The following is a 25,282-nucleotide window of genomic DNA, read 5'->3' as shown; positions in this document are numbered from 1 at the left end:
GGCGGGCGCGCGGCTTCGCCCCTGTCCTCCGGGCCCGGTGCCTGCCGGGTAGGTCGCCGAATCGCCGCTTCCGGAGAACCCGCCTCCCGCAGGCGCGGCGCCTATTGGCCCGGCGTGGCGCTGGGACGGCTGCGGATTGGCCGCCGGCGGGGGGTCGCGAGGGCGGGAGGAGAAGCGGGTGAGGGAGCGAGGCGGCGGCGGCGGCGGCTGCACGGTGGGTGAGGCGAGGCGAGGCGGGCGGGCGGGATGGCGGCGGCGGCGCTGCCGGGGGCGACTGGTCCCGGCGGGCAGGGAGGGAGCGGAGGGCGCCACGCGGGCTCGGGGGCTCAGCGCGCCGCCGCCGCCCTTCTGCCCGGGTGCCCAGGGGAGGCGGCGGCGCTGGCGGCCTGGGCAGGGCCGCGCTGGCGGCCGCAGGTCCTGGGCCGTGGCTGAGCCGGCCGCCGCGCCGCGAGTGGCGCGGCCAGCGGCGCCCGGGCACGAAGGTGTCGCTGGTGAAAGCAGCCCGACCGAAACTGAAACCCTTTCGTGTTACGGCTCAGAGGAGATCATGCGAGGGGAGAATAATCTGGAGCTAACGCTGGGAAGTTCCAGAGAAGTTTGTTTGTTTGCTTGCTTTTAAGGAGGGTTTAAAGGAGGTAGCACATAGAAAAGGAGCTTAATCGTATGAAGTATGGTTCCTTTTCTGTAAACATCGGAGGCCTGGTTTGTATTCCTGTGCTGATATTGCTGGTGTTCTCCTCTAGCACCCGTGGCTTGCTCATTAGATAGTGGTTTTTATTTGGTTAAACAAGCAGTTAAGTTTCCAAATACCAAGTGTAAACAGAGTTAGACTGAATACTGACATCTGCTGCAGCGCATTGATCTCTGTCTGATAGAGTCAGCAAGACTTCATTTACATGCTGCCCTTGCAGGTACTGTGAAGACAAGATTTATAAAGAATAAATTGAAAGGAAATAATTCTGTCTTCTGATACGCACTTTGCCTGGGTGAATAAGGAAACAGGGAACAGAGTTTTCCCCACATCATCTCTAAAACTTCCAGATGACTTACTGAATCAAAACAATTTTTTGATAGTGGTCACTAGTTGGAATCCAGTTGCTCCATGTAGGAACTCAAAGTCACTACTAAGATTTTAGGGGGAAAGTAGAGAATGTTTTGAATTTTTTTAAGAAATGCTTTTTTGTTTTAAAAAAAAATCACATCCTGTTGTTTCTCAAAAGGAATATGAGGTAGCYTGGAATTCACAAACAGGAGTGATTAGGGAACTTCGTCAGGAAGGTGTGGGTGTATGAGTATGTTTGGCCAGTATAATATGCCGCCGACCTACCCAGCTGTATGATTTAGAAATGCTGAAGCAGTTCACTTACTTCTGTACAACATCATATTATACCAGGTAGATGTAAATGATGTAATCTCCATTGATCAAAGGCTTTTGATCTAATTTAAACTAATGCTCAAATGGGGAATTTTTTTTCCTCTCAATGATTGGTTGGCAAGATATGTCACTTTCATACTTGGTGGCATATGTGACTAGCTTATATTTTTAAGAAAGCATTAAAAACTTACATTGATAATATGTATTATTTTCAAGTCTTGCATTAGATTTCATACTGAAATTAGCTTATATACACCCCTGGTTGTTTCTGTAGTATTCACTGGCTTTTATCTGTCTTAGTGTATCTTTCTGGACAACTGTGCCTGAAAGGAGTAGGGCACTTAATAATTCATGATTTCCAAGCCAAAAAGCAAGCTTCTATATAGCAACTGTGTGATCTTTGCCAAATAGTCATGTTTATAAATGCTTAGTGTTGATTTGGGAGAGGGCTAGTCCTTTATCAAAAGATTCTTCCTGCCTGCCTAATTTGCTGCTGCTGTGATAATTTTCTGTTGGCTTTTATATTTCCTTATTAATTCTTTAATATATTTCCTTATGAATATAATTTCATTAGATGAGCTTGGGAAAATGCTAAAGACTATGCAGACAGGAATGCCCTAGTTGCCTGCTGAAGTAAGGAAACCTACTTTTTTGTACATAATTTTTGAAGTGTTTAGTATCCCTTTAAAACCATACGTCTTTGAAAGCTTTGCACCTACTAGACTTATACATATCTTTTCAGTTTAGAGACTAGAGCTGTCATTTTTCAGATTTTGTTCATTTGTTTATTTTTTGTGTAAGGCTCATTTACATCAAGCCCATAAATCATTTTCTCTTATTTTGCTGTGAGTTTTACATAAATGAGAAAAAACTTCTTTTTGTAAGAAAAATATGAATATTATACTTCTTTTTAAGACAGAGCTCATAATTTGAAAGAGATTTCACAAAAACATGTAAAAGGATGCCAGTTTGTAGGCAGATGCATCTCTTTCTTTTTTCTTCTCTTCTTTCATATGTAGCACTCACCTGACAGCCTAAGGGTTCCATTTCATATTTACTTATTATTATACTTTGTGTATACTGTCTGAAGCCTTTCTATTTGTTTCATTAACATTTTATAATTTGTAACTGATATTATTTCTCAGCTTTGTGATTTGATATCTGATAGGAAAGTATTGAATGACACCTGCAAAGGTCATTATGGAAAATGGGGGCAGAAGAGAGTTCAAGGAAGCTGAAGTGAGTGAGAACCCCTGCACTCAAAAATGCAGACATCTTAATTTCTGAAACAGAGAATTTCTGCACATTTCCAAAGCAGAGAGAAAATTACCAAGCATTGTTAATTTCTGGGTAAACAGAGTTTCATAATGAAATTCCTACCCCTCAACTGCTTTAGGCAGTGAGATGTGATTCTTTGTACTATTACTCTTCTAACCTCTTTTGTGAATCTTGCCTATGACTACTGCTTATCACTTCCATAGTTTTGCTAAGCACAGCAGAAGTATTGTATTTTATAGTAACATTAGTATCACTTGCAGAATTTTATTGTGATAATTGACTTGCAGAAGCATTCATGGGAATGAAACCACTGTTATTTTTAGTTTAGGTACAAGCAAGAAGATAAATGATAAATAAAGCAAGCATCAATTTTTGAAATAAGATCTTATTCCAGGTTAGTAAATAACAAGTGTTTAATTCCAATTCTGGCATCTACACAGAGCATTAAAGAAAAATGTGTTAATGTTTTCATTCTTGCTGTCCAGCAGTTTCATTTGGAATGAACCCTTTGTGTTCTTGACAGATAGAATGATTGTGAAATAATTGAGATTTATGAAGAAAAGTATAGTGCAATAGAGTCTGGGAGAAATGAGTTTCAAGTTTGTCTGGGGATAATTCTGGAAATCTAATAGGCCTCATAAAAACCTCAGGGTGATATACTTAGACACCTTCTCCTTTTAGATCTCTGTTTAGATGACAGCTTAGCTAGAGGTTATTGAAACACGGTGGTTTTCCTTATTGCTATGCTGATGTCCAGGAACTGATTGGTACTCTGTGCTGTTAYGGAGAGACTTTTGTGTTTTCAACAAGAGCAGACAGCTATTCATTGACAAGAGCCAGGAATTGATGACTGCAGTTTTAGGTACTTTAAGGTTTTAAGAGGATTATTTACAGTTCAGATTATAACCATTGCTTTTTCAGAAACTTATTTAAGTAATCGTTCTGCAGAATGAATGCTCTTTTGTATTCAGTCACTGGAATCTTGAAACCTGTAACTATAAAAGCTCACCAAAATGTTTTGAAACAGGATAAGTATTTTGGACTATTCTTGCTGCAGTCRTGCTCCTTTTCTTATTCTTGGGTCTTCTGGATCTCACTGATACTTTGAAAGTTTTTAAAATTAATCAGTAATATCTCAGAAGTTGTTTTGGCTAGTTTTTGAGCTGCTCAAGGTGGATTTCATTAGATTGTCGACTTGCATGCCTGTAACTTACCTGAGTTTTCTATAACCTGTTCTAACAACTGCCTCAATCATTATTTTCTTTTCTTCCCTGTTAGTTATATCTCTTATCTTCTGCTTAGTTCTAATACATTTATGGATCGGCTTTTTGGTTGTTTTGTTTTATAATCTGTTTTATCTGGAACCCATTTTGTACATTAGCCTTTTAATTACTATTTCATATTCATATGATTCTATTGTTCTAATGTTACTTTACTTCCTACCTTTCTTCTGCATCTGCTTTTGTGCCTTTCATAGGTTATCTTATCAGGTTTTGTATCATTCCTTTACCTCTTTACTGCTCAGTTTCTTGAGTACACAGTAACTTTCTAGACTTGTTCTGCTTTCCTCAGAGGAATTTCTGTCACTCTCTATTTTCTTCTTCACTATCTTCTGTCTTTAAAACCTCAGTCCATCCAGTTGATCAGAATGAAAATAATTGACCCATTTTTCTTCCACTTTCTAAAACAAAACAGACTACAAAAAAAGTGTGGTCTGACTACATTTTGGGCACTGTGAATTGGTAATCTGTTGAAATAGCAATACATTAAGATACAGACTGTCATCTCTTTATACTCCCATCACTTTCCATTATGAGACAGACCTGTCCTATCAATTACTCAGAAATACCTTTTCTACTTCTCTCTTCTTTTGTTTGAATGTCTTTACACTACTTCCATTCTTCTTGTCATTGATTTCTATACTATCTGTTCAACAAGTCTAAATTTTGCAGTAAGGAAGTATATATTACATGCAGCACACTTCTTCAAACAGGTCTTCCTTTTTAAAATAGTATTTCTTTCATTTCTTATGTCAGTATAGCTCTACAGTGCCAGATATGATGTCAAATTTAATTTGGGGCATATGAAAAGCATTATAGTCTTCCTATTCTAAAAACTGATCAGGTGGAATGTGGTTAAAGATCCATCCAGTCCAGTAGCATGTTTAAGGGAAGAATAGTGGATGCCTAAAAGAAGAGCAAGTAAATGGTAATGTTTGCCTAATAGATCTTTCTAGCTTTTGGTACTCCATGACTTAGAGAGCTTTTTATTTATTATATATGACTGCACCTTTTGTTAATGGTTGTTTGATAGGTAGCTCATTATTTTTCCTGTTGATTTTTTTCCTCCCCTCAGGATAATGCAGTTTCTGTTCTAATCTCATGAAGGTGGATTTGCTTTTATTTATTTATTTTAATAACTTTTCTTCTCAGTGGCCTAACTATAGCTCATAGGTTAGTATCCTAGTTTCTTCAGGAAAAAAAAAATCCTATTAGGTATGTCTTCATGTGGTGGTGAGAAACTAATAGCAACTTAAAAATAAACTGTCCAAAAAAGGTATTTGTGAAGTTGAGCTGTTCTTGCTAAGTTTTTGTCAGAATTAGGTTATTACCTAAAGAATTGTTAAACTATTTAAAAAAATACATACTTGTGATGGAAACAGTCATGGTTTAACTGTAATGCTTGTGAACACTTTCATACTGCAGAACTTTTCCATCTCCTGACTTTCAAACTTCGAAGTATCGGGTTCTTGCTGTTACATTGCTTTAGTCGTCATTATGTAGTGGCTTTGCAACACTGTCGTTCATGCTACAAATTTGTTATTCAGGCTGGTTCCACACAGTTTTGTTTCTAGTCTGATACACAAAACAAATATAAACCTAAATATATTGCTTCCTTTCTGTTTTTGCAAGCCTGTTTTTGTCTTAATGACATTCAAGTTATGACTGTTGTAAAGCATTAAAAAAAAAAGTTTTCACTAGAGAAGCAATAAAAACATCTTGATTTAAGTAAATATAAATACACAATCTGAAATCTGTCCAATTTCATAAATTGCTTGAATAGCTTCGGGTCCCACATCTGTGCTGTTTCCTGTTTTTTCTTGCATTAATTATTTTTCCACATTTCCTTTCTCTCCTCAGTTGTGAGAAAATGAAGGAAACAGAGTTGTAGGAGAATATGGACGAAGAGAGATCATCTTCTTTCTGTAGTTGTTTGCTGCATACAAAAGAGTTTTAGATGAGAGTGTGACCCTTTAGTGTTAGACCCCAGTTGCAGGCATTCCATAGTGTTCTTTGCTTGCTTACTTACACTTGTTGAAGACCATCATCCGTTCAAGTTCAAATTAACAGTTACAGCCATAGCACTTTCATCATTAATTTTGCAACAGCTTTGAATCTTAAAAATGACACTACTAAAAAACTCTATAGCTTGTACTGAATAAATGGCTACTGAACGTCTGTGCATTGCAGGACTAGGAACTGTTGTCTCTGAAAGTGTCTTTTTTCCTGTAACTGTTTCTAAAGCTTATTTTTGGAATGCATGTACCAATTTACTCTGGTATATGTTTCAGGACAGGCTTCTAAAATGTTTACATTTCTCATTTCAGAAGGACTATGGAACCTCTGCAGCCCTGTAGGTCTGGAAGGCTTAAATCCAAGTTTGAAAAGGCTTTTTCCATTCCAGATGATTTGCTGGGTTAAGCGCTTAATTAGGATGGTTTTTGAACAAGTTGGATTAAACATGGACTCAGTAAGTTTTTCAGATTTGCTTCATTTTTTTTCAGGAAGTCAGGTATGGAAAGCACTTCATACATTCTAGTTTGTGCTCGTCTGTTCTGGCAGAACACTTTGAATACTTGATACTGGTATGATTCTGAAATACTGAAAAAGTGACATTTTCTGCTTGGACACTGAAGTATCTGTATAGTTGCAGTGTAAACAATGTTTTCGTGATGGGAAAAATAAAATTTTCAACTGACTTTTGACAGTGACATTAACTCTTAAGCATTCTCACTTCTTTGCTCTTGTCTTGAAGTTATGAAAAGCCCTATGAAACTGAGATGATGATAATTTGTGCAACATTTGCTTTTTTCTGAGAGCAACACAGCTGTATTCTTTATTGGGGAAACAGAGGAAAGTACGTGCATAGCTCTGCTCCTGTAGGACGGTGTATATGTTTTCTGTCAGTGCTTGGCAGACCAAGAGAAAGAGAGAGGAAGATCTGCTGCAAACCAACTGTTATGTCACTGAGTACTTTACAGAGCTATTTTGAGCAGAAGTATTGGCCTCAGTGCAGTAATCTGTATAAAATGTCAATATAGTCTAATGTTTTAATAATGTGGAGTTGCTTAGCAGCTACTTGCAGTGCTTAAACTGCTGAGGAAAAAATGGTTCTGATTCTGATGATAGTGGTAGAAGCTTTTATTATTCTCAGGCATTTAGAGACAGCAAAACTAACATACCTCATAAGTTACAATGACCAATAAGAATCAAAATATTTTAGGATTTTATTAGAACTCAGCCCTGAGGTTCCATTCACTACAAATTAGAAAACTTCTAGTATCAAAATATGCTAGACTAATATGGGTGTTGGCCTGGTCATTTTCAGCATCATCTTACAATCTAAATAGGAGGTAAAACCCAGGTTTTAATTTCTTTTTCCCCTTCCCTCTGCCCCCCCCCCCAATTCTCTACTTGTATCAGGCTTGTGATAATGCAATTACTTTTCTAAGTATCAGCTGTTCTGGAGAAGAGCAAAGCACTGATGCAATAACAGGGTATGACTAAGTAGTATTTTACAGACTTGCTCTGCCAGTGCTTCAACTCAACAAGAAGTTGTGTGAGCATGAGTAGAGCACTGCTGAGACTTACTAGCATAGCTGAGCAATGGGCTGACTTTATTTACATACTTTCTGGCACAGCTTGCATGCAGTTTTCTGAAAATACTCTCAAGGCATATCTTGAATTAACAAAAGTAAATCGTTAAAAATTTTGGTGTACCAAACCACCATTTGTTGGAAAACCTCAATGGCTTTTGGGTGCCAAACATTTTTGGGGATCTGGCTCCTAACAACATCTTTTCCTATCATGTGAACAATCTGTAAACAATTTTAACCAATTGTTTGAAGTATACTGTACTTATGTTGGTCAAGCAACCTGTAGTCTGGGCTCTTCTGCTGTTGTGAAAGTAGGTATGTAACTTACCAAGCCTTCCCTTGTGTAATACTATTTTTTTCCAATGCAACATCACTTTTCAATAGAGACTATTTTCAACAATTGTAAATAATGAGATTGTACTACTGTAGTACTGTTTGCCAGTGATTCTTTCTTGTGGATTCCTAATTTACATACTTTTTGTTCAGACATATAGACAAACAATAACATAATAGTCATAAATGTGAGGTCTTTGTTTGAGTAATCCTTAATGTAGTATCAACAGAATACTTCAGATTCCTGAAATTTGAATATGCTTTAAAAGTTAGTTGCATGTTAATCATGAGAGGATGTACAGTTCATATAATAGACAAACTGAGTCTGAGTGGGGGACTGGCAAAGTTGCAGCTCAGATGCGGGAATCCGATGTAGAATATGCGTAATGCACATTTATTTTGTCAAAATTTATATATTCCATTAAAGTCAGAGGAAGGAAAGATCCCTGAATATACAACCAGACAAGATGTTCACATGAAGTTGCTGAGCTAATATAATCTGGGGATAAATACCATTCTTAACAGAGCTGTCAAAATACAAGAATAGTGATCTGTGCTTACTGTATCAAAATGTTATTCAGCTATGTGTTGTGAAATGCCCACAGCTGCATTACACTCATCACACAAGAAATACTGCTATTGCCTGTAAGTATTATTTTAGTATTAATAGCTTGGACTTGCTCTAGCTTTTCTTTGTTGGACAGCCTTCTAACAGGATGTTGAGTTTCCTTGAAGYTATGAGCTGTTAAAAACTAAGATCTGAGTAGTAGGTTCAATTTACAGCCGTAAGCAAACACTGTCCACATTTTATAAGTTATCAATGCTCTAGCCATTTGTTAACCACATACTCTGTTAATAATGCAGTAGTCTTCTTATCGTTCTTTATGCTTTCATGTATCGTTCCTGTTGCCTTTCTCTCTACTCAAGTCTTTCCTGCTTATACCTCTCTCTTCTTTGGTCTTCTATTCTAGGAGAATACAAGGAAATGAGCCAGAACTACAGTCTCATTCCGTGTAACTGTAATAAATAGTAGAGCAAACATTCCTGTCTTTAAGTACAACAAAAGAAGGCACATCTAATCCCCACTGGAAAAAAAAAAAAAAAAACATTTTAAATCATGCATCGCTTTAGCTCAAGTGTAGTTTGGAAGGATAAGGAAAAACTAATCCTGCAGAGTATAAAGTAAATAGCCTAACAGGTGACTATTTTTTTTTTACTTTCCATCTAGGTACTTTGGTCAAGCAAGCCTTACGGTTCGTCTCGAAGTATTGTAAGAAAAATTGGTACTAACCTCTCTCTTATCCAGTGTCCAAGAGTTCAGTTTCAGGTAGGTATTCTCAACAATTTGGAATACATGTTTCACAATGCTGATTAATGAGAATTGGTTTTGCATCAAAAGACTTTAAGCAAGTTGACAGTACCTTTAAAAAGATTGACTGGAGGGTTCTTAAAAGCAGAATATGATAAATTTGACACATAAGAAAAATCAGTTTACTTCTTTCCGATTCAGATTTTTTTCCACATCTGGATTCTTCAGCTTCTATACTGCCTGATACCCAAATCAGTGTTGCTACCACACATGTAACAAAACTTGAAACAAGATTTTATTCTAAAGAAATGAACTTCTAAAATGACATAGTACAGTATTAAAAAGTTATACTAGGAAAAGAATCCTGCACTTAAGAGCGAAACATCTGAAATTTATTTTTAAAAACTACTTAAAAATTAGGCTTAAGGGGCATGTAAAGATGAACAGTGTTACTTAAAAATGTTTGGGAAAATAAACAACTTTATCTCAAAGCAAAAATTATTTAAAAGATAACATGAGTTCCCTGTTTGCTTTTTTCAAGTACAAGGCTAGCACTGTGTAGGTGAAAGGGGAATATAAATTCTGTGCAGCTTTCCAACCTGTTTGCTTCTAACTTCGACTGCATGTAGTGGGAGGGTAAAGAGTGAGAGTAAAGACTTAAGGAGGAGGAAAAAGCCCTTGTTCTTTCTAACAAGTCTTTCAGGAACAGATGGTAAAGTRGAAACTGTTACACATGCCATCTTCAGTTCTCTGTATGCTGGGGATGGGGGATATGGAAATTGAGAAATTTAGTATTTGAAATTCAAGCTGAGAGGAGTACTTCTTGGGTTAAGCAAGGGAGAAGAACATAAAGTCAGATGGTGGGAATCATTTCTCCATCCACACTTAAGACAAGTTAATTTTCTACATAGGTAAAATTTTCAGCGTTCCAATGTATTTCTTTAGCCTTTGCAAAATGTATAAACATTATTTGGATTTGAGATTGCAGTGCAAAATCAGATAGTTGAAATTACTGTAGAAGCCTTTCTTTATGGTAGTAAAAACCCATGCTAAAGCTTTACCTCGCTTAGATAATTAGATTGAGACTGTAGGCAACCAAGCATCTTTCACTGGTAGTGACTTTGTGAAACTTAAATGTATAAATGGTGGTGGGGTGGGGGCATTTGTGTGGGTGGAAGGGAGAACAAAATGTCATGCTGGACTTGAACTTTTGGATGTATACTTAATGGTAGTTCTACTAAGAGTACAGCTCCATTTGCCTTGGATTTGAAAGGAAGTAAGGTCCTCCTATGAGGTGTCCGATTTCCCTACGGTAAAGGCCATACAAAGCAAGATGTTCATTTGCAAATAATTAGGCAAGTAATACCCTCTCTTAATACATAGTATGCAGAAGAAAATACTGCTGTTTTTTGTTCTTGCAAAGAGCTGTATGATACATTTGAGAAACCCTTTCCTGATTTTTTTAATGTTAACATAAAAAAAGTGTGTATGTTCATCTGAATTCTGTGTTAGAACAAATAGAATACTTACCTTTTTTCCTCCTACAGGCACTGTCAGCTTTGCTTAGATTTTACACACACTAAGTGTAATGATCTTCTATTAGGTGAAAGGAAGAGATTCTAAAAATAGAAGTACAACTGCCATAGTTGATTAAAATTGAAATATTACAAAATTGAGACTTTAAACACATTAAAGCTTTTATGATTTATGCAGACTTCAAACTATTTTAATTTATGAACTGCTGAACATAAGTGTGGTGCTGGTATCTGCTTTTTATGTCTCTGTCTCAGTGTTAAGATTCTGTAGTGAAGTTCAGTACCAAGCTTGACTGTTTTTATACTGTTGCAACTGACACTTTCCTATAGCTGTCTCTTCCTTTTTCTTTCTTGCCAGCTTTAGCTATAGTATGAAAGGACCATGCACTGAACCTTGCTGTAAGTCACTTTGTTTAAAAACCAACCCAAAACTTACTTGCCTCATCTGAGGGTGCATGTATATCATCAGTGTTTCTAACTTCCATCTAAGAACAACCAACTTTCTACAGGTTTTCATTTTGTTTATGATAAATAGATAAGTTATCAACAGAATCTCTGTTATGTTCATTCTTGCTTTTCTTCTAGCATGCTTTTTATTCTGACAGTCTAAAAATGGAGTAATAGCAAGACATTCTGATTTTTTTATGGTCTGCAGATTGTCCTAATATCTGTCTCTGAGGATTTTGCCACAGTCAATATTTAAATGTATTAATAAATGCTGCTAATACATTCAGTAAGCAACAACAGAGCTTATCTTAAATATTCTATATGGCATGAACACATGAAAATGGTTCATAAATTTCCCTTTTATATCATATTTTTAGGCTTATCTATGGTCTTTAGGAGAAAAAAAATGAATTTATGGCTAAGGACAGGTTATATTCAACTAAACTTACAACACTGTTTTATAAGGTAGGGGCCTTCCTCCTTCCATGTTGCTAATCTGGTGTGCTCCAGCTGCGACATCGCAGTTGTAGTCCTGTGCCCCTTCTGCTTGTTGATGCAAAGCCCTATAATGGAATACAAGAGTCTCCGAAGGAATTGGTCTGAATGTAGGAAACATCAGAGTTTACTAGGATAGCTTGAAAAATTATAGCAACTTTGTCTTACTGAAGAAGTATTTCCAAATATTTAATGCCTAAGTGTGCCAGTAACTTGAAATTAAGAGTTTTATTCTATCTTTACACTTACAGAAATGTGTTCTACATTCCAAGTCCTGGAGAAAACAAAAAGTAGGGGTTCTGCTTTGACAGCACCCAAAACAATATAGTGTTTATAGTTTCTTCTCTGGAAGTTCTTGGAATAATGGATGTGACATCTACAGGCGTGTGTGTTTGTTTATACATGAGCATATATAAGCTAAAATAGACAAAAAAAAAAAGCCCGTTAAAGGTGAGGCGAGGCAACTACATAGTTTTCAGAGGAAGGGGAAAGCAAGCTGCTTTCACTGCTTGAACTCATGCAATGAACTGTTTAATAGGATTGGGTCTCTTATGGCAAAAATCGCTTTAAAGCCTGATTTCTTCCCAGGTTTCAGCACTCCATTCACCGTTTCAGTTGCTGGCAGAGCAGCTGTCCAAATGTCCTACAGCCAGGAAAGGCTGGAGGAATAGTGTAGTCAGCAGGGTTGTTTAAACAGCATTCTACAGGCAAGCAAAGATGTTTAGATAGGCTTTTTTTTTCTTCTTTTAAATCAAGTAAAATCTTGGCTCATCTTGGAATTCTAGATCTACTGTGGAAGGCATTCTGGTTTGTAGGGATAGTTAGACAAAAGAAACATCTGTATATTGGCAACAAGCAAATTCTGTTTACATATAAATATGAATTTAAAAAGTAAGAGGAAACATGCGTCACCACATAACAGAAGGCTTGCTACTAAATTGGATTTAAAGCTATTTAATTCACAATGCAGAAAACTTTGCAATGGTAAATGCATTCTTTACTGTTGACTTACAAAGTTATTTTTGATGCAAATATAGGTAATACTTTTATTTAAATATATCTTCATTTTTTTTATGGTGATAGTTCCCATTTTCTCTCCATTATCATTGAGAAAATCTATGTCATCTTCAAGAAATAGGTAATGTGATATATTTTTTATCAGTATTAACATTAATATCAATGCTGTGGTCATTAATTATTTTTTGATTTTTAAAAAGAAAAAAGGAAATATCAAACAATGAAAATTTTAACATGCAATATAATATTCTCTAGACTGTTTTAAAGAGAGGCAGGCTGCTACGGTATTAGGCACAACTGCTAATGTGATAAACATATTACCATCTGTGCTGATGCTACCTGGAAAAAACCCTGTTGTTTCCAAATGATCTTCTGGTGCCAATATACACTCCTGGGAGCTATGATAAAGGCTCACACCGAAGTTGTGAGTGTGTGAGGTGAAGATGGCTAATCTCAATTTCCAAAGCTGTTTATAAAAACTCCTGGGGGAAAAAAAAGAAAAAAAACAAACCCTCAACTTCTATCTTCCTAGTATTCACGTAGCAAAGACTACAGCTAAAATACGTATGAGTGCTCTTCAGAAACGATTTTGTACTGCAGTCGTGTTGTGCTAGCTTGGCTGCAAATTTAGCTTAATGCTAACCTTTTGTAGTTGCTGCTACATTATACTTTCATCTTACAGAAGTCAGTTGCCTTGGAATTGGTCCAAGTGCTAGCAGAATGGATCAAAGCCATCTTAATAGGCCAGTATATGGTATCACTAGCTGCCCCTACTAGCAGCAGATAGCAACAGTTTTTTTGTTTGCACAATTCATGTGCAAATTTGACATGTAGATGTATATGCAATACAAGGAAGAGAGGTGGCTTAGTTGCACTGGAGATAAGTAAGTCAGGACAACAGACTGAGCAGAAGAAATTACCGAAGATAATTCAGTAGCTGTTATTTGCTAAGATACTGTGACCAGAGTGATCATCAGTCCAGTGACTGAGAACACATGCCCTTCTCTGACTTGGAGAAGCAGCCAATGTTTCAAAGTATTTTTGAAACCATTTTGTATAGGTTATAGAGCACATATTGATGGTTTAAGCAATTTTTAAAACCTGCATTTAGGTTGCTTAATTGTAAATGTAAGAGAAGTTCGATTTCTGGAGCCTTGTTCACCTTTGGCTACAAATAACTTAAAAGCTAGTGGCAGGACATGCTGAAAAATGATTATTTTTTTCAGCATGTAGTAAATGAGCTTGTTAATGAACAGTATATTCCCTTAGAGTTGCATCCTACCCATCACTTAAAGTTCTTGTGATTACTGAGCTAGCAAAAGTGATTTTTAATTTATTTATTTTCTTCTTCTAATGGACATAGTTTTATTCTTGTGCAGAAATTCTGGAAGTTATATGTGAAGAGAAACACATTTCAACAGAACTTCAATCTGAAAATAATATACTAAATCAGATTATAAGACTTCAAGTATTAGTAGTCCTAGATCGTCTTTTTTCTTTTTTTTTTTTTTTACTATTATTCATGAGTACCATAAAACAAAATATATTATTTCAGTTAATATAGCTGACTTCTTATGAATGTTGACATTTGCTTGTCTTTAATGTAACAGTTTGTACTGGATTTACAGTGTTCAGTAGCTTCATGGTAGTTAGTGTAGGTAGCCAGCCATGCACCTTAAAAACAAAAATAACTTCTGTGAAATGTGCAGCAGACTAGAGTGAAAAAGGGCAAAAACTTGTCCCTGAAATAGGTTCTAGACCAAGCACAGGACAGTAACAAGTGTGCTCAGTCTGRAAGTGTGTTTCATGCATGTCTGTATGATAGTTGCATCCAGCCTCATTAAAAATATTAGTCTATTCTGCTAGGTAAAATAACTAAAATGAGTTGGGAAAAGTGACTCTAAAACCTTCAATCTTATCTTTAAAATTCAGCTTGCTTCTCATGCCACAGAAGGAAACCATCCTAATCAACTTAGAGAAGATGCAGTGGCCTCCTTTGCAGATGTGAGATGGGTTGCTCAAGAGGAAGGTGAAGTCTCTACAAGGCTCAGGTATGCTCCTTAAATCTATTTGAGGTTATGAACTGAGAAAGAACCTAGCTTTTTTCCAACAGGAATATACAGCACATAACACTGAATAAGAGCACTTGAATGCTTGGAGAAAAGACAGGGGAGACACCRGATATCACCTTTCCAGTACCAGAAGGCAGGTACTAGAAAGGAGGTGGTAGAGGTCAGCCGAACAGGACTGTGAAAGAAAGACTACACTTTGAGAACAGATACAGAAGATCATGCTTTTATTTACTTACTTACTGCAAATATTTGGGAGTGTTACAGTGTCCTTCAACCTTATCCCCACAGGAATGTCTGGGGTAGTATGGCACCTTTGCTAACACTGATCCTTCTCCAGTTCTTCAGAGGGTTTAATTAGCATGAGTTGGTATTTTGTAGGGTTTGCTAATTACTGGCGATGGTAATTCTGACAATCCAATAATTGGCATGTTGTTTTTCAGCCTTGTGGTTAAGGCTTTGCAGACTAGCAAAGAGTCTTATAACATTATGACTTTGTATGTCTTTAATCTTCATAAGGAAAACTGGCAGGGAAGGGTGTAAGAATTATCTGTCAGATATTATATATTATATATTATATTATATACCTGTCAGAATTATGGGACAGGTACTGTTGTGTTGGGTAGAGAGTGCTACATAGCTCTGTAACTGCCTGAGCCAGGTTGGCTGAAGTGATGAAGCTCTGTATTGTTCCAGCCTATGCAAACTGCTGCTCAGACTAGCTAGAAACAAACTAGCTGGATACAGTTCTGTAGTGCAGAGGAAATTTTTCTTATAAACAAACTGACCTTCCGGAGAAAGGCACAGAGTGTTGGCTTCAGAGATTACTGGAGGATATTGTTCTTAATGTGAAAGCACAAAATAGGTTATTAATGGTTTAGATGCCCTCCAATGTAACTTGCTACCCTGAAGCTTTGCACAACATGCATTCTAGCATTGCAACATTAATTTTACTAACTCAAAGGGCAGTTGCAGAAATCAATAACTTGTTTGAAGAGACACTATTTGTAAATTTATTTGTAAAATAGATTTAATACAGAGGTAATTTACTGGCCACTACTATAGGATAGTTTTCTGTGGCTTCAGAGGACCTTCTATAAAAAGATAGAGGACTAGTATTTTTGCTGAGATGCCTGCATATGAAGGCGGGGGGTGGGGGGGAGACAGATTGATGTGGGATGGAACTAAAATAATCCTGCAGATACATGGTGACTTTAAGACCACTTATAGTGGAACACTGTAGAAGAATTACTTAGCAAAAGAAAATATGATCCTGCGTATGTGCGTATTTCAATGTGCACAGTTTATTCTGTTTATATACGGAATTATGCAGTGTAGCATGCATTAAGTATTTTCCAGGCATTTCCAGGAAATTTCTCTGGTCTGAAGAGATCACATAGATTTTACTGTTAAATACATATTCACTGTATAATTCAGTAAAGAGATTTGCAGTCATATTTTTTCTGCATGTATTTTTAGAGAGGAAACAACTAAATGACAGACCATTTTTTCCCCTATCCCTAGTCAGAGCAGTGGTGGTGCTTCAAGCACAATATTTTTCTGCAGCAATAAATCCCAATCAAGAAATTTGCTTAAAAACAGCATTATTGCTCTGAGCCAAAATACCCTTTGCTTTCAGATATTCTACTCCTTTTAAAGAGTTTCTAGAAGGCGGGTTTTAGAGTGGAGTGATTGCTGGCTCCTTTACCTTGCTTTGGAAGAGCAGGGAGATTGCTGCTGTAGGAGGCATCCTACCCTCTTCTCAGCTTTAGTTTTTTGCTATTCCTAACACAACTCCTGTAACAACACCTAAATCTTAACACTGTTGGTAATACTCAGATCTGCTTAATCAAATTATTCCAAGTTATTCTGATGTTTTATATCAGTGTTGTGAAAGATTCAAATGTGTATCAAACACTAGTGAGGTGGCCGGAACACAGAGCTTGCCCTAGCCTTAAATCTTGGCTTTTGTTTTAAGCCTAGCACCACTGCAGATCTAATGCGATGCCCATCAAGGACAGCTTAACACGCTTGTCCCAAGCGATAGCACTCTTGAGCTATATAGTCTAGAGCCATTTTACAGGCATCTTGAAGTCATATCACTAGTTGCAGTTCTTATTCTCATGTTTGAATAAACAGTGCAGTCCTGACCTGCTTGAGAAGTTTTGGAAATAAGGTGAGAGTAAATGGTCATAATTTACAGTTATAATGTATTCATGTTTATGATAATAGGTTGTCATTAGCCATTATCAGTTCCACTTTAGATAAATTGTATTCAAAAATGATGGTGTCTTTGGTGAATATAACCTTTTGTTCCTGCTTATTTGACTGTAGATGCTTGGTAGTGCTGCATGTGTTTGACATAGTTTGAGCTTTGGTGGGTAATAAAGGAAGGTGACAGAGTTGCATTTTCTTGCTCTTGGGTGAAAAAGAGAATCTCATGGACTCCTTATTTTATTAAATTTGTCTCTGTAGTTTTATTTACTGCAATAGAAAACTTCACATCATTCCCTTTTTGTTTTCTGTGGAAGCTGAATACTGTCACACTGTTGCTGAATACTGTTCAGCTTCCATTTCAGCACTTTTGAGGGCATGGAGCATGTGAAACAGGTTAGCGCCATAGAAGCTGCTTCAGAAGACAAAAAATGGTGCAAAATATGCTGTGGAACCAAGAAACTTTTCCTTCCTCTTAAAAGGAACCAACTATAAATGAGACCCATGGAGAAAAATAGTGCCATTTGGGCAAGATTTTTTWAAAAGTCTTAATTGCAACAAAAATATAATTACAGATACAAGCAGAGGAATAGAAATTGGGGGGCAAGGGGTGATTGTATTTCTCTGTCCTTCTAAAATCTAGAATTAAACAAACCCTTAGTGTTACTAACTTGTAAAAAATTGCAAACTCATGTCCCTCAGGACAAGAAATGTTACATTTTGAAGAAAAAATGCAGTAGAATTCCAATACCTGCAAAATAAGCTGTAACACTACTTCTAATGATCATAAGGGTGTCCTTGCTATTCCTTCCTCTCCTCACAGGTTGTAATTGAGAGACATTAACACAGAAAGGTTTAAAAAGTTGTCTTCTGTCTCCAGGGAAGGAGAAGTACCACCAGATAGTGATGCAGACAGAAAGAATTTGAAACGTGTTTATTGTAAGCTGTATAATGTTTTCATAGAAGTGATTTGTGAAAAAACAATTTACATTATGAAGTCAAGTCTTCAACTTTAATTCCTTGTTCCTGTATATTGTAGATTTAGTTTTGTTTAGTGTCTATTAGAAAGCCTTTAATAAAAGCAGTCTTGTGATATTTCTGTTATAGATCGGAAGCTTGGTCAAAAACAGCCCAGCCTCTTTCAGGTGAACCACACCATTCTGGAAGACAAGTGTACTTACCAAACTCATTACAAGAAGAACCAGTATCAAGGAGCACAGTGACTGCAAATGAAGAAGCTCTGCAGAAGATCAGTGCTCTAGAAAACGAACTAGCCACTTTAAGAGCACAAATAGCCAAAATTGTAATCTTTCAAGAGCAGCARAATCTAACAGCAGGTAATAAAATTGCTATAGTCTTAACACAAAATAGTTAAGAGGTTTGCCCTTTTTACAACTAATAATATACTAATTTTTGTGAGATACTGCAAAATCTGGAATTGGAAAACTTCTTCCATATTGTTGTGGTTAGTGTGGAAACTTCTTCCGTGTTGTTGTGGTTAGTGTGGTGGTCAGCCTTAATATATTAATGGAGAGATGCAGAATGTTTCTTGAAGACAGAAGGCATGCTATATTTTCTAGTATTCCAGAAGTCTTTTTGTTTGTGTGAAAGGTTGCTGGAATTCTGAATCTGTAGATAAGTGAAGAGTTACGAAGAAGAGCTTTCCGCTCAGAGCAAATCTCATGAGTGTACATCTCAAGCTTATGAAATACCTAGCAGAAAAGGAGATGCGTTGTTTACTGGAATCATCCCTGGGATGAGTGCCATTGTTCAGATGGAACCAAAAGTGATGCACTATTCCCAGCAGTAATTTTCTTTCCCAAGTTTCTTTTTCCTCTTGCCCTCACCTGCTGTCTCCATCCAGTTCTAGATCTGCCATCTCTAAAGCATTGCAGATAGCCTGTCAGTTTTCACTTATTTCTGAGTTCGTTTAGAAAATGCATTGTTTTGCCTATCTTTATGCATTAGAACATAATCTGATTCTGCAGAAGACGTTCTAGTTTAGTATTTGTGTGAACTGATAATAGTAGTTACTTTATTTTTCCATAACTGTTCAAATTCAAAACCCTGAAATAGTTTAAAGGGTCACTTGGTTTTAGTCTTGAGTTGTAATTATTGTGATTTTTTTTTTTTTTTTTTTTTCAAGTAACTAATAAACTACTTTACATCACCTTCCCTTATCCTCTTTACTAGGAAGCTTGAATTTTGCCTTTGGCTTGATTTTATCATCTTTATCTCCCTCTTCTGGTAGAATATGGTAATGACTCWGTAGGTATGCACACAGTAGACTCTACCTTAGCAGTCCAGTTTGGATTGGTTTTGCTCATTTCTTCAGAGAAGGATTTGAGAAGAGATTTATTAATTTATTTGTTGAATTATTACCACTATTATGTTTATAACTTCTAATTTTTACCCAAAGAATGCAGGAAACTTAAAATCAAGACTATCTTGAGAATTTATCTGTTCAGATAGATGATTAGCTGGCCTAAAATACCTCAGAGAGCTGCAATAAACTTGAATTTCAGCACTAGTTGAGCTCTGTAGTTTAAGACTCTTGTATGGTAAGGTCTTAATTTCTCAGGATAACTGGGAAGAATCACTGCTTACTTAGCAGAGCTACTACTCACATAGGTACTGAAAGGAAATCAAATAACGCTGCCTTTCAGAAGAAATACAGATAGCAGGAAAAGGCGAACATAATTAAAAAAGACTGCGACATCCGTCCTATTTCATAGACTTGCAGTAAAGATATGACTGCACCTAGAACTTGAATCAGAAACTCAGCAGTTTTCACACTTTGAGGAAAATTTATTTAGGTGGCTTAGGAATAAGCAAGTTACATAATAACCTGAAATGGAGAGGTGTAGGGGGAGGTAGAAAAATGAAGATATTACCTGAGCATTTGTTGAGGTTTAAAGGGGAATTACAACTAAAGTTAACATGAAATGCATGTTTTATTTGTAGGTGGGTTAACCGCTGTYCCTGTTGTGCCGTCGCTGCCACCACCACCGCCACCTCCTCCACCTCCCCCTCTCCCTCCTGCAAGTCTACAACAGGGTATGTCTGCAATTGAGCTCATTAAAGAACGGAAAAACAAAAAAACAAACTGTGGGCAGTCTCTCATAGAAAATGGGCCAAAGAAGCCTGAAATACCAAACATGCTAGAAATCCTCAAAGATATGAACAGTGTGAAACTACGCTCAGTGAAAAGGTAAGACATTGAAGATATTAAGTTTAAAGATTTATCTTTGATTTGTGGAAAATTATTTCAGGTTAAGACTGATGCTGATGTAACATTTGACGGACAAATAGAAATTCAAAAGTGTTCACAACTTTTAAAGCTTTATCTTGARCTATATTAAAGCTTCTCATTTACTTTTCCAGATCATCGGAAGGTACAAAATCTAAAGTAGCTAACCCTACAGATCCTGCAGCATTAATAGCAGAAGCTCTCAAAAAGAAATTTGCTTATAGATATCGAAGTGACAGCCAAAGTGAAACTGAAAAAGCAATTCCAAAGTCTGAAACAAAGACAGAAGTAGTGCTGGTGAGTATTGTGGTTCTGAACACATGCTTGGACTAAATGATACTGGTTGTGAGAGCCAACAAAAATCTGCCAAAACATAAAATACCTAGAGTGTTTGTGCACAAAACCCATTAAGTATAGCCAATTCGCCAGGAATTGTGGCAATCATCCATTTTGTTTTTGGACTCACATCTTGAGATTTTGTGCTGCTTTGGGATGAGATGTAACAAACACTATTAGACTTTTAAAGTAAAAAAAAAAAAAGAAAGAAAGAAAAAAAGAAAATTACTTCTTTTAAGGAGCATGTAGAATGCTGAAAAAAACTTGGTTCCTAAAAGCTCATACCAGAGATGGATCAGAACTGAGAAATTCCTGGAGCTGCTTGYTATTAGTAGCTTTAGATGTTCAGATATTCCATGTGCAATTAAAGGCAGAAGTTGGAGCAAGATCTTGAAATGTATCAGCCATTTCTGGCAGTACTAAAAGCATATTGTTCAATGTACCTGCTAGATATTGTTATATGCAGGTTTTTTTCTAATGATTGGAAACACAGAGTGTATTAGAAGTTTCTTTACAGTGTGCGAATGTTAAAATGAAGTTATTTATAATATCTACTCCAGACATAGTACAAATTAAGGRCTTTAGTTTATTCAGATTGATTTGAAACCACAGTAAAGGCTTTTTAAGCCCTTAATATTCAAGGTGCAAGTTCTAGCAATAAACACCTGTTTATAAAACAGGCTAATAATATTTTTTAATGAAATATAAGTCAGTTWTGTTAGTAAGCAATTCTTGAAGCCTTCAGCTGCAGAAATGGAAAGGAAAAATACAGAATTATTTTCCCTTTGTTCATTTGGAAAAATGCAAGTAAAACCCCAGAATTTAAAGGGATTTAACTGAAAGAACTGACTGTATTCTGTACTGAGTTTTGAGGAAAATAAGATTGCCAAGCCACAAATCTCAGGACTTCTGAAAATTTGAGCTTATTAATGTTGGCTTAGTTGCCTTCTGTTTTAGGCCTTTTAATGTGTATTCCTGTAACTGTCAGACTTTTATTCGTAACTAAAAGGCTAGAAATTTCCAAAGAATCAATCACTTATTTCAAGCAGCTGAGGCCACCAAAAAATAAAATAAAATAAAAAGCTTTATTCATATGTGGGTTTTTCATGACTTTCCATTTTGAAACTTAAAATTTTCAAAATGTTTCACAAGTTTCATGAGAGCTGGCTCTTGTGAGAGCAAGGAACATCAAGCTTCAGCAGCTAAGAAAAGTGAATGTTTTCATTTGTTAAATGACAAGCTGTTTATCTGTAATGAGCTATCTAATAAACATCTATCATTAGTTATTTATCAGTAAGTAATCTCTTTGCTAGAGCAGTTCTTGTATGATATCCTGCATAGTTTTATAAGGAATTGCACAAAAAAGCAGAACACAAAAAAAAATATTGTCAAGAAGTGCCTGCTGGAACAGTTGGTTGTCAGCTTCTAAAGATACTATCTTTACTTATTTTGCTGTGGTAGAGTGAAATGTGTCTAGTCAGAGCTGTTCCAGGAGACAGTTAGCTGCCAACCTGAGTAACTTCACTTGATCACTGACAGAAGTTTCCCCWTATCTTGTGGCGGTGAAGCAGGCAAAGTCCACATCCGAAGAAGCAAGATGATAAAAGAAACTATCTCTGAGTTCTGTTTTCACTTACAACATGGATGGGTAATAGTTCAACTAGATGTCCCTGTTGAAAGCAATCTTAATGTGATTCTGGTTTTCTTCTCAGTTTGGACCACACATGCTGAAGTCAACAGGAAAAATGAAGACTTTAATTGAAAAATCKTAACGTATCAAGATCACTACATGAAAGACTGTAAACTTGTTTTGACTGAGTGTTGCAAATAGCACTAATACTGAGTGGTCTCCTACAATGCAGGAAAAAAAATAACATAAAATGTAGAATTGAGGCACTAAACATGTTAAGTTTGAGATGCATGTTTGTATGCGACTTAAAAGGGATAGATTTGACTGTTAAAACTCAGGTGTTAATTTTGTRTTCAGACCTGGCTTTCTGCTCAGCCTTGTGCTTTTAGTTCATTAACACTAAGTTACCTATATGACATTCTTGTGCATAACTGACTGCCTTAATATAATTTGTATACATGGTAATAATGAAAGTGATACACCCTTAAGTTAACATGAGTCATTTGAGCTTTCACTATAACTTGCACTATGATATTTAGTTTCATACTAAATTTTTCATGTCAAAGTCATTCTTTTAAACATAGCTTTAGCAATTTTTTGGCSCAAAGAAAAATTGAATATATTCTGCTTCATACAGAAACAAAGCAAAAATTTAAATCTTCCTCAGAGGCCACCTGGTACATGACATTGTAAGTAGCATGTTTTTTTTAAAAAAAAAAAAAAACGAGCTTGCAAGGAAGAAGGGAGTAAGATCTACTTGTATCATCTGGTGTCCAACAAACAATGCACAAAAGGTGAGTAAATCATGCTTGTGGGAGCCTCTGCGAAAAGGCAGTCCAATGAATTTGAAAAATCAGTAGGTAGCAACACAGAGTAAAATAATTCATGTCAGAGTATGTGTTAACAAGTGTAGAAGTGGTGTAGATGATGAAAAAACTACTGGAGGGTGCAAGTTGCTAAAAATATGTTGCTGCAGCTAAGAGAGATTTGTGGACACCTTTTTAACCCCAGATGTCTGGGGAACTGCACGAACCCTTGTGGTACTATTTGCAGGGAAGAGATGCTRTAAGCTGTTGCACATAATCTGTTTTTCAGGGGAAGTCCCCATGGGCATTTCCCATGGCAGCTATTTGCTGCCAGAGCTGTACAGAGCTAGTTGATTAATCAACTAGCTGAGTCCCTGCCTCTATCCACAGCTGTAGAGGAGGCTCAAACAAAAATAAAATTCAGGCCGAAAAACACTGCTAAGAAACCTAGAAAGCTATAACTTAGCTGCATAGTTAAATGAAGTTTTCTCTGACTGTAGGTGAACTTAAAAAAGCTGAGTCTGGCTATTTAACGTTCCAAGTTTATCTGACTACTGGAACAAGTACAAGTGCCTCTTAGAGCTCCTGTTATCTAGACAACAGAAGAATGTAGCACTTTTTAAATAGAAACACCTGAAAAGTTCCATTTAGATTACTGAAGAGGACTAAAGCTTTGCTGCTTATAACTGGAACGTAGATTGCACGATCAAGGAGGATGTTTTTTGGTGTAAAACTTGAAATGGTGTTGATATGTACACAAAAAGCCTTCCTTGCAAAATGTTCTACCCTCAGTTTTACTGGTTGACCATTAAGTCTTCAGCATGTTATTTTAAATGCCTTTAAAACACCTTTTTGAAAGTTGCTTTTGGTTTCAAGTTTTGTATTTAATGCTCTATTGCCACTATATAAAATTAAAAGCAGTTAAAATATTTGTGCATGATTTGTAGTTTTCTACAAGTTACAGCGCCACAATAAAGTGTAGCTTGCATTCTAGTACAGTGACTATAAATCAATATATTGACATCTTACATCTCCAGCAGGCCTGGACTAGATACACTACTTACCTTGCTCTGCAGTATAAATAACAGCAAAATTAGTCCCATTTAAAAAAAAAAAATGTTGTTTTTAATTTCAGTGAAACTGAGTGATTAGGACACAGGGAGAAGTTTATGCATCCCCACAAACTTGACAGGAATGTTCTCCTTCAATGTTTAGCACTCTGTGCCTCCCCTGCCAGACCCTGGGTGTAGGGCACAACAGCACCAGCCAGGGTGTCGGGACAACTGGCAGCCTGTTGCACAGGCAACCTCTGCTGAAGTCTGTGCAACRGGCATCTTTTTTTCCAAGATGTTTCCGATTATTGCAGCTGAACTGTGGCACACAGAACAATGTAAATCAGTGCAGTTAAGTGGTATCCTCACTTTTATAATTACTGATCTTATGCATTAAAAATAGGCTAAAACATGGGAAACCCCCCGCCCTAAAACCATTTAAGTTTTGATTACCTGAAACATTGCTGAGGTGCAGCAAAGAGAGACACATAAATGCATGTGTAGAGAAACATAAATGCATGTGACAAACCTTACAAGTGGCATAAAACTATGGTCAACAAAATCAACTGTACTAAAAATAAAATCACAAAGCTGTCATCAAATGGTTTATTTTAGATCTTTCTATACCCTAATTTGTATCTTTTTACTTAAACTTTGTTTTTATGTATACAATGCCACTGCCCAYGGAAAAACAGCTCAAGCAGAAGTATTCAAACTAAGGACATTCACACTGGACAAGTACCTTGTACAGACAGATACAGACCTTAGGCTATGCCTATGTTAGTGAATGGCATGAGTCAGTGGGAGCAGATTTGTAGATTAAAGCAATTTATGGACCTGATACCATCCCATAACACATTTCTGGAGTTGCATGGACTGACCGGCTGTTAGCAGTTGTAATGCATTAGGTGTGCTCCTGGCATATGCATGCTCTYAGCTTTCACCTGAAACAATTCAACATTCCTGCAGCTATGAGATCTTAAATGCAATATGAATTTTTGAAGGGAATTTCTAGACAGCACTTAAAAAAAATCTGTTTTCTTGAAAGTCAGTCAAGTGTCAGAATCTTCCACATACTCTAATGAGAGGATTAGAACCAGTCTTTCTGATTCTGATAGTGTGATGCTATAAGACAGAAGCCCCGTCCTAGGAAAGCTGGCATAAAACAAAATTATTTGTTTTCTTTCAGCCTTTTGACAAGCTGTACTGGTTCCCATCAGAATAGGCCACYCTTATGAAATGTTCACAAGAGTGTTACAT

The 25,282-nt window shown here is 36.7% G+C and overlaps 1 protein-coding gene across 5 annotated transcripts; it reads left to right on the top strand.

Moving 5' to 3' along the window:
• MTFR1 (mitochondrial fission regulator 1) lies at nucleotides 1-23,899 on the top strand. Of its 5 annotated transcripts, XM_085313533.1 has the most exons (9): nucleotides 175-214; nucleotides 2,977-3,047; nucleotides 6,261-6,403; nucleotides 9,091-9,189; nucleotides 14,598-14,716; nucleotides 18,056-18,285; nucleotides 19,913-20,159; nucleotides 20,333-20,495; nucleotides 22,247-23,899. In XM_085313533.1, the coding sequence occupies exons 3-9, from the start codon at nucleotides 6,338-6,340 to the stop codon at nucleotides 22,304-22,306; spliced, it is 984 nt and encodes a 327-aa protein (XP_085169659.1). In that variant the 5' UTR covers nucleotides 175-214; nucleotides 2,977-3,047; nucleotides 6,261-6,337; the 3' UTR covers nucleotides 22,307-23,899. The 5 variants fall into 5 exon arrangements, with proteins under 5 accessions (XP_085169662.1, XP_085169660.1, XP_085169659.1 ...); XM_085313536.1 differs by lacking the exons at nucleotides 175-214; nucleotides 2,977-3,047 and adding an exon at nucleotides 1-48; XM_085313534.1 differs by lacking the exon at nucleotides 2,977-3,047 and having other exon boundaries at nucleotides 158-178.
• Nucleotides 23,900-25,282: the final 1,383 nt, after the last annotated feature.

This window comes from Rhea americana, unplaced genomic scaffold (genome assembly GCF_003343005.1).
Source record: "Rhea americana isolate MKP2758 unplaced genomic scaffold, rheAme1 scaffold_39, whole genome shotgun sequence".
In the NCBI taxonomy this organism is placed as follows: Eukaryota; Metazoa; Chordata; class Aves; order Rheiformes; family Rheidae; genus Rhea; species Rhea americana.
This window is presented reverse-complemented; position numbering and strand designations above follow the sequence as displayed.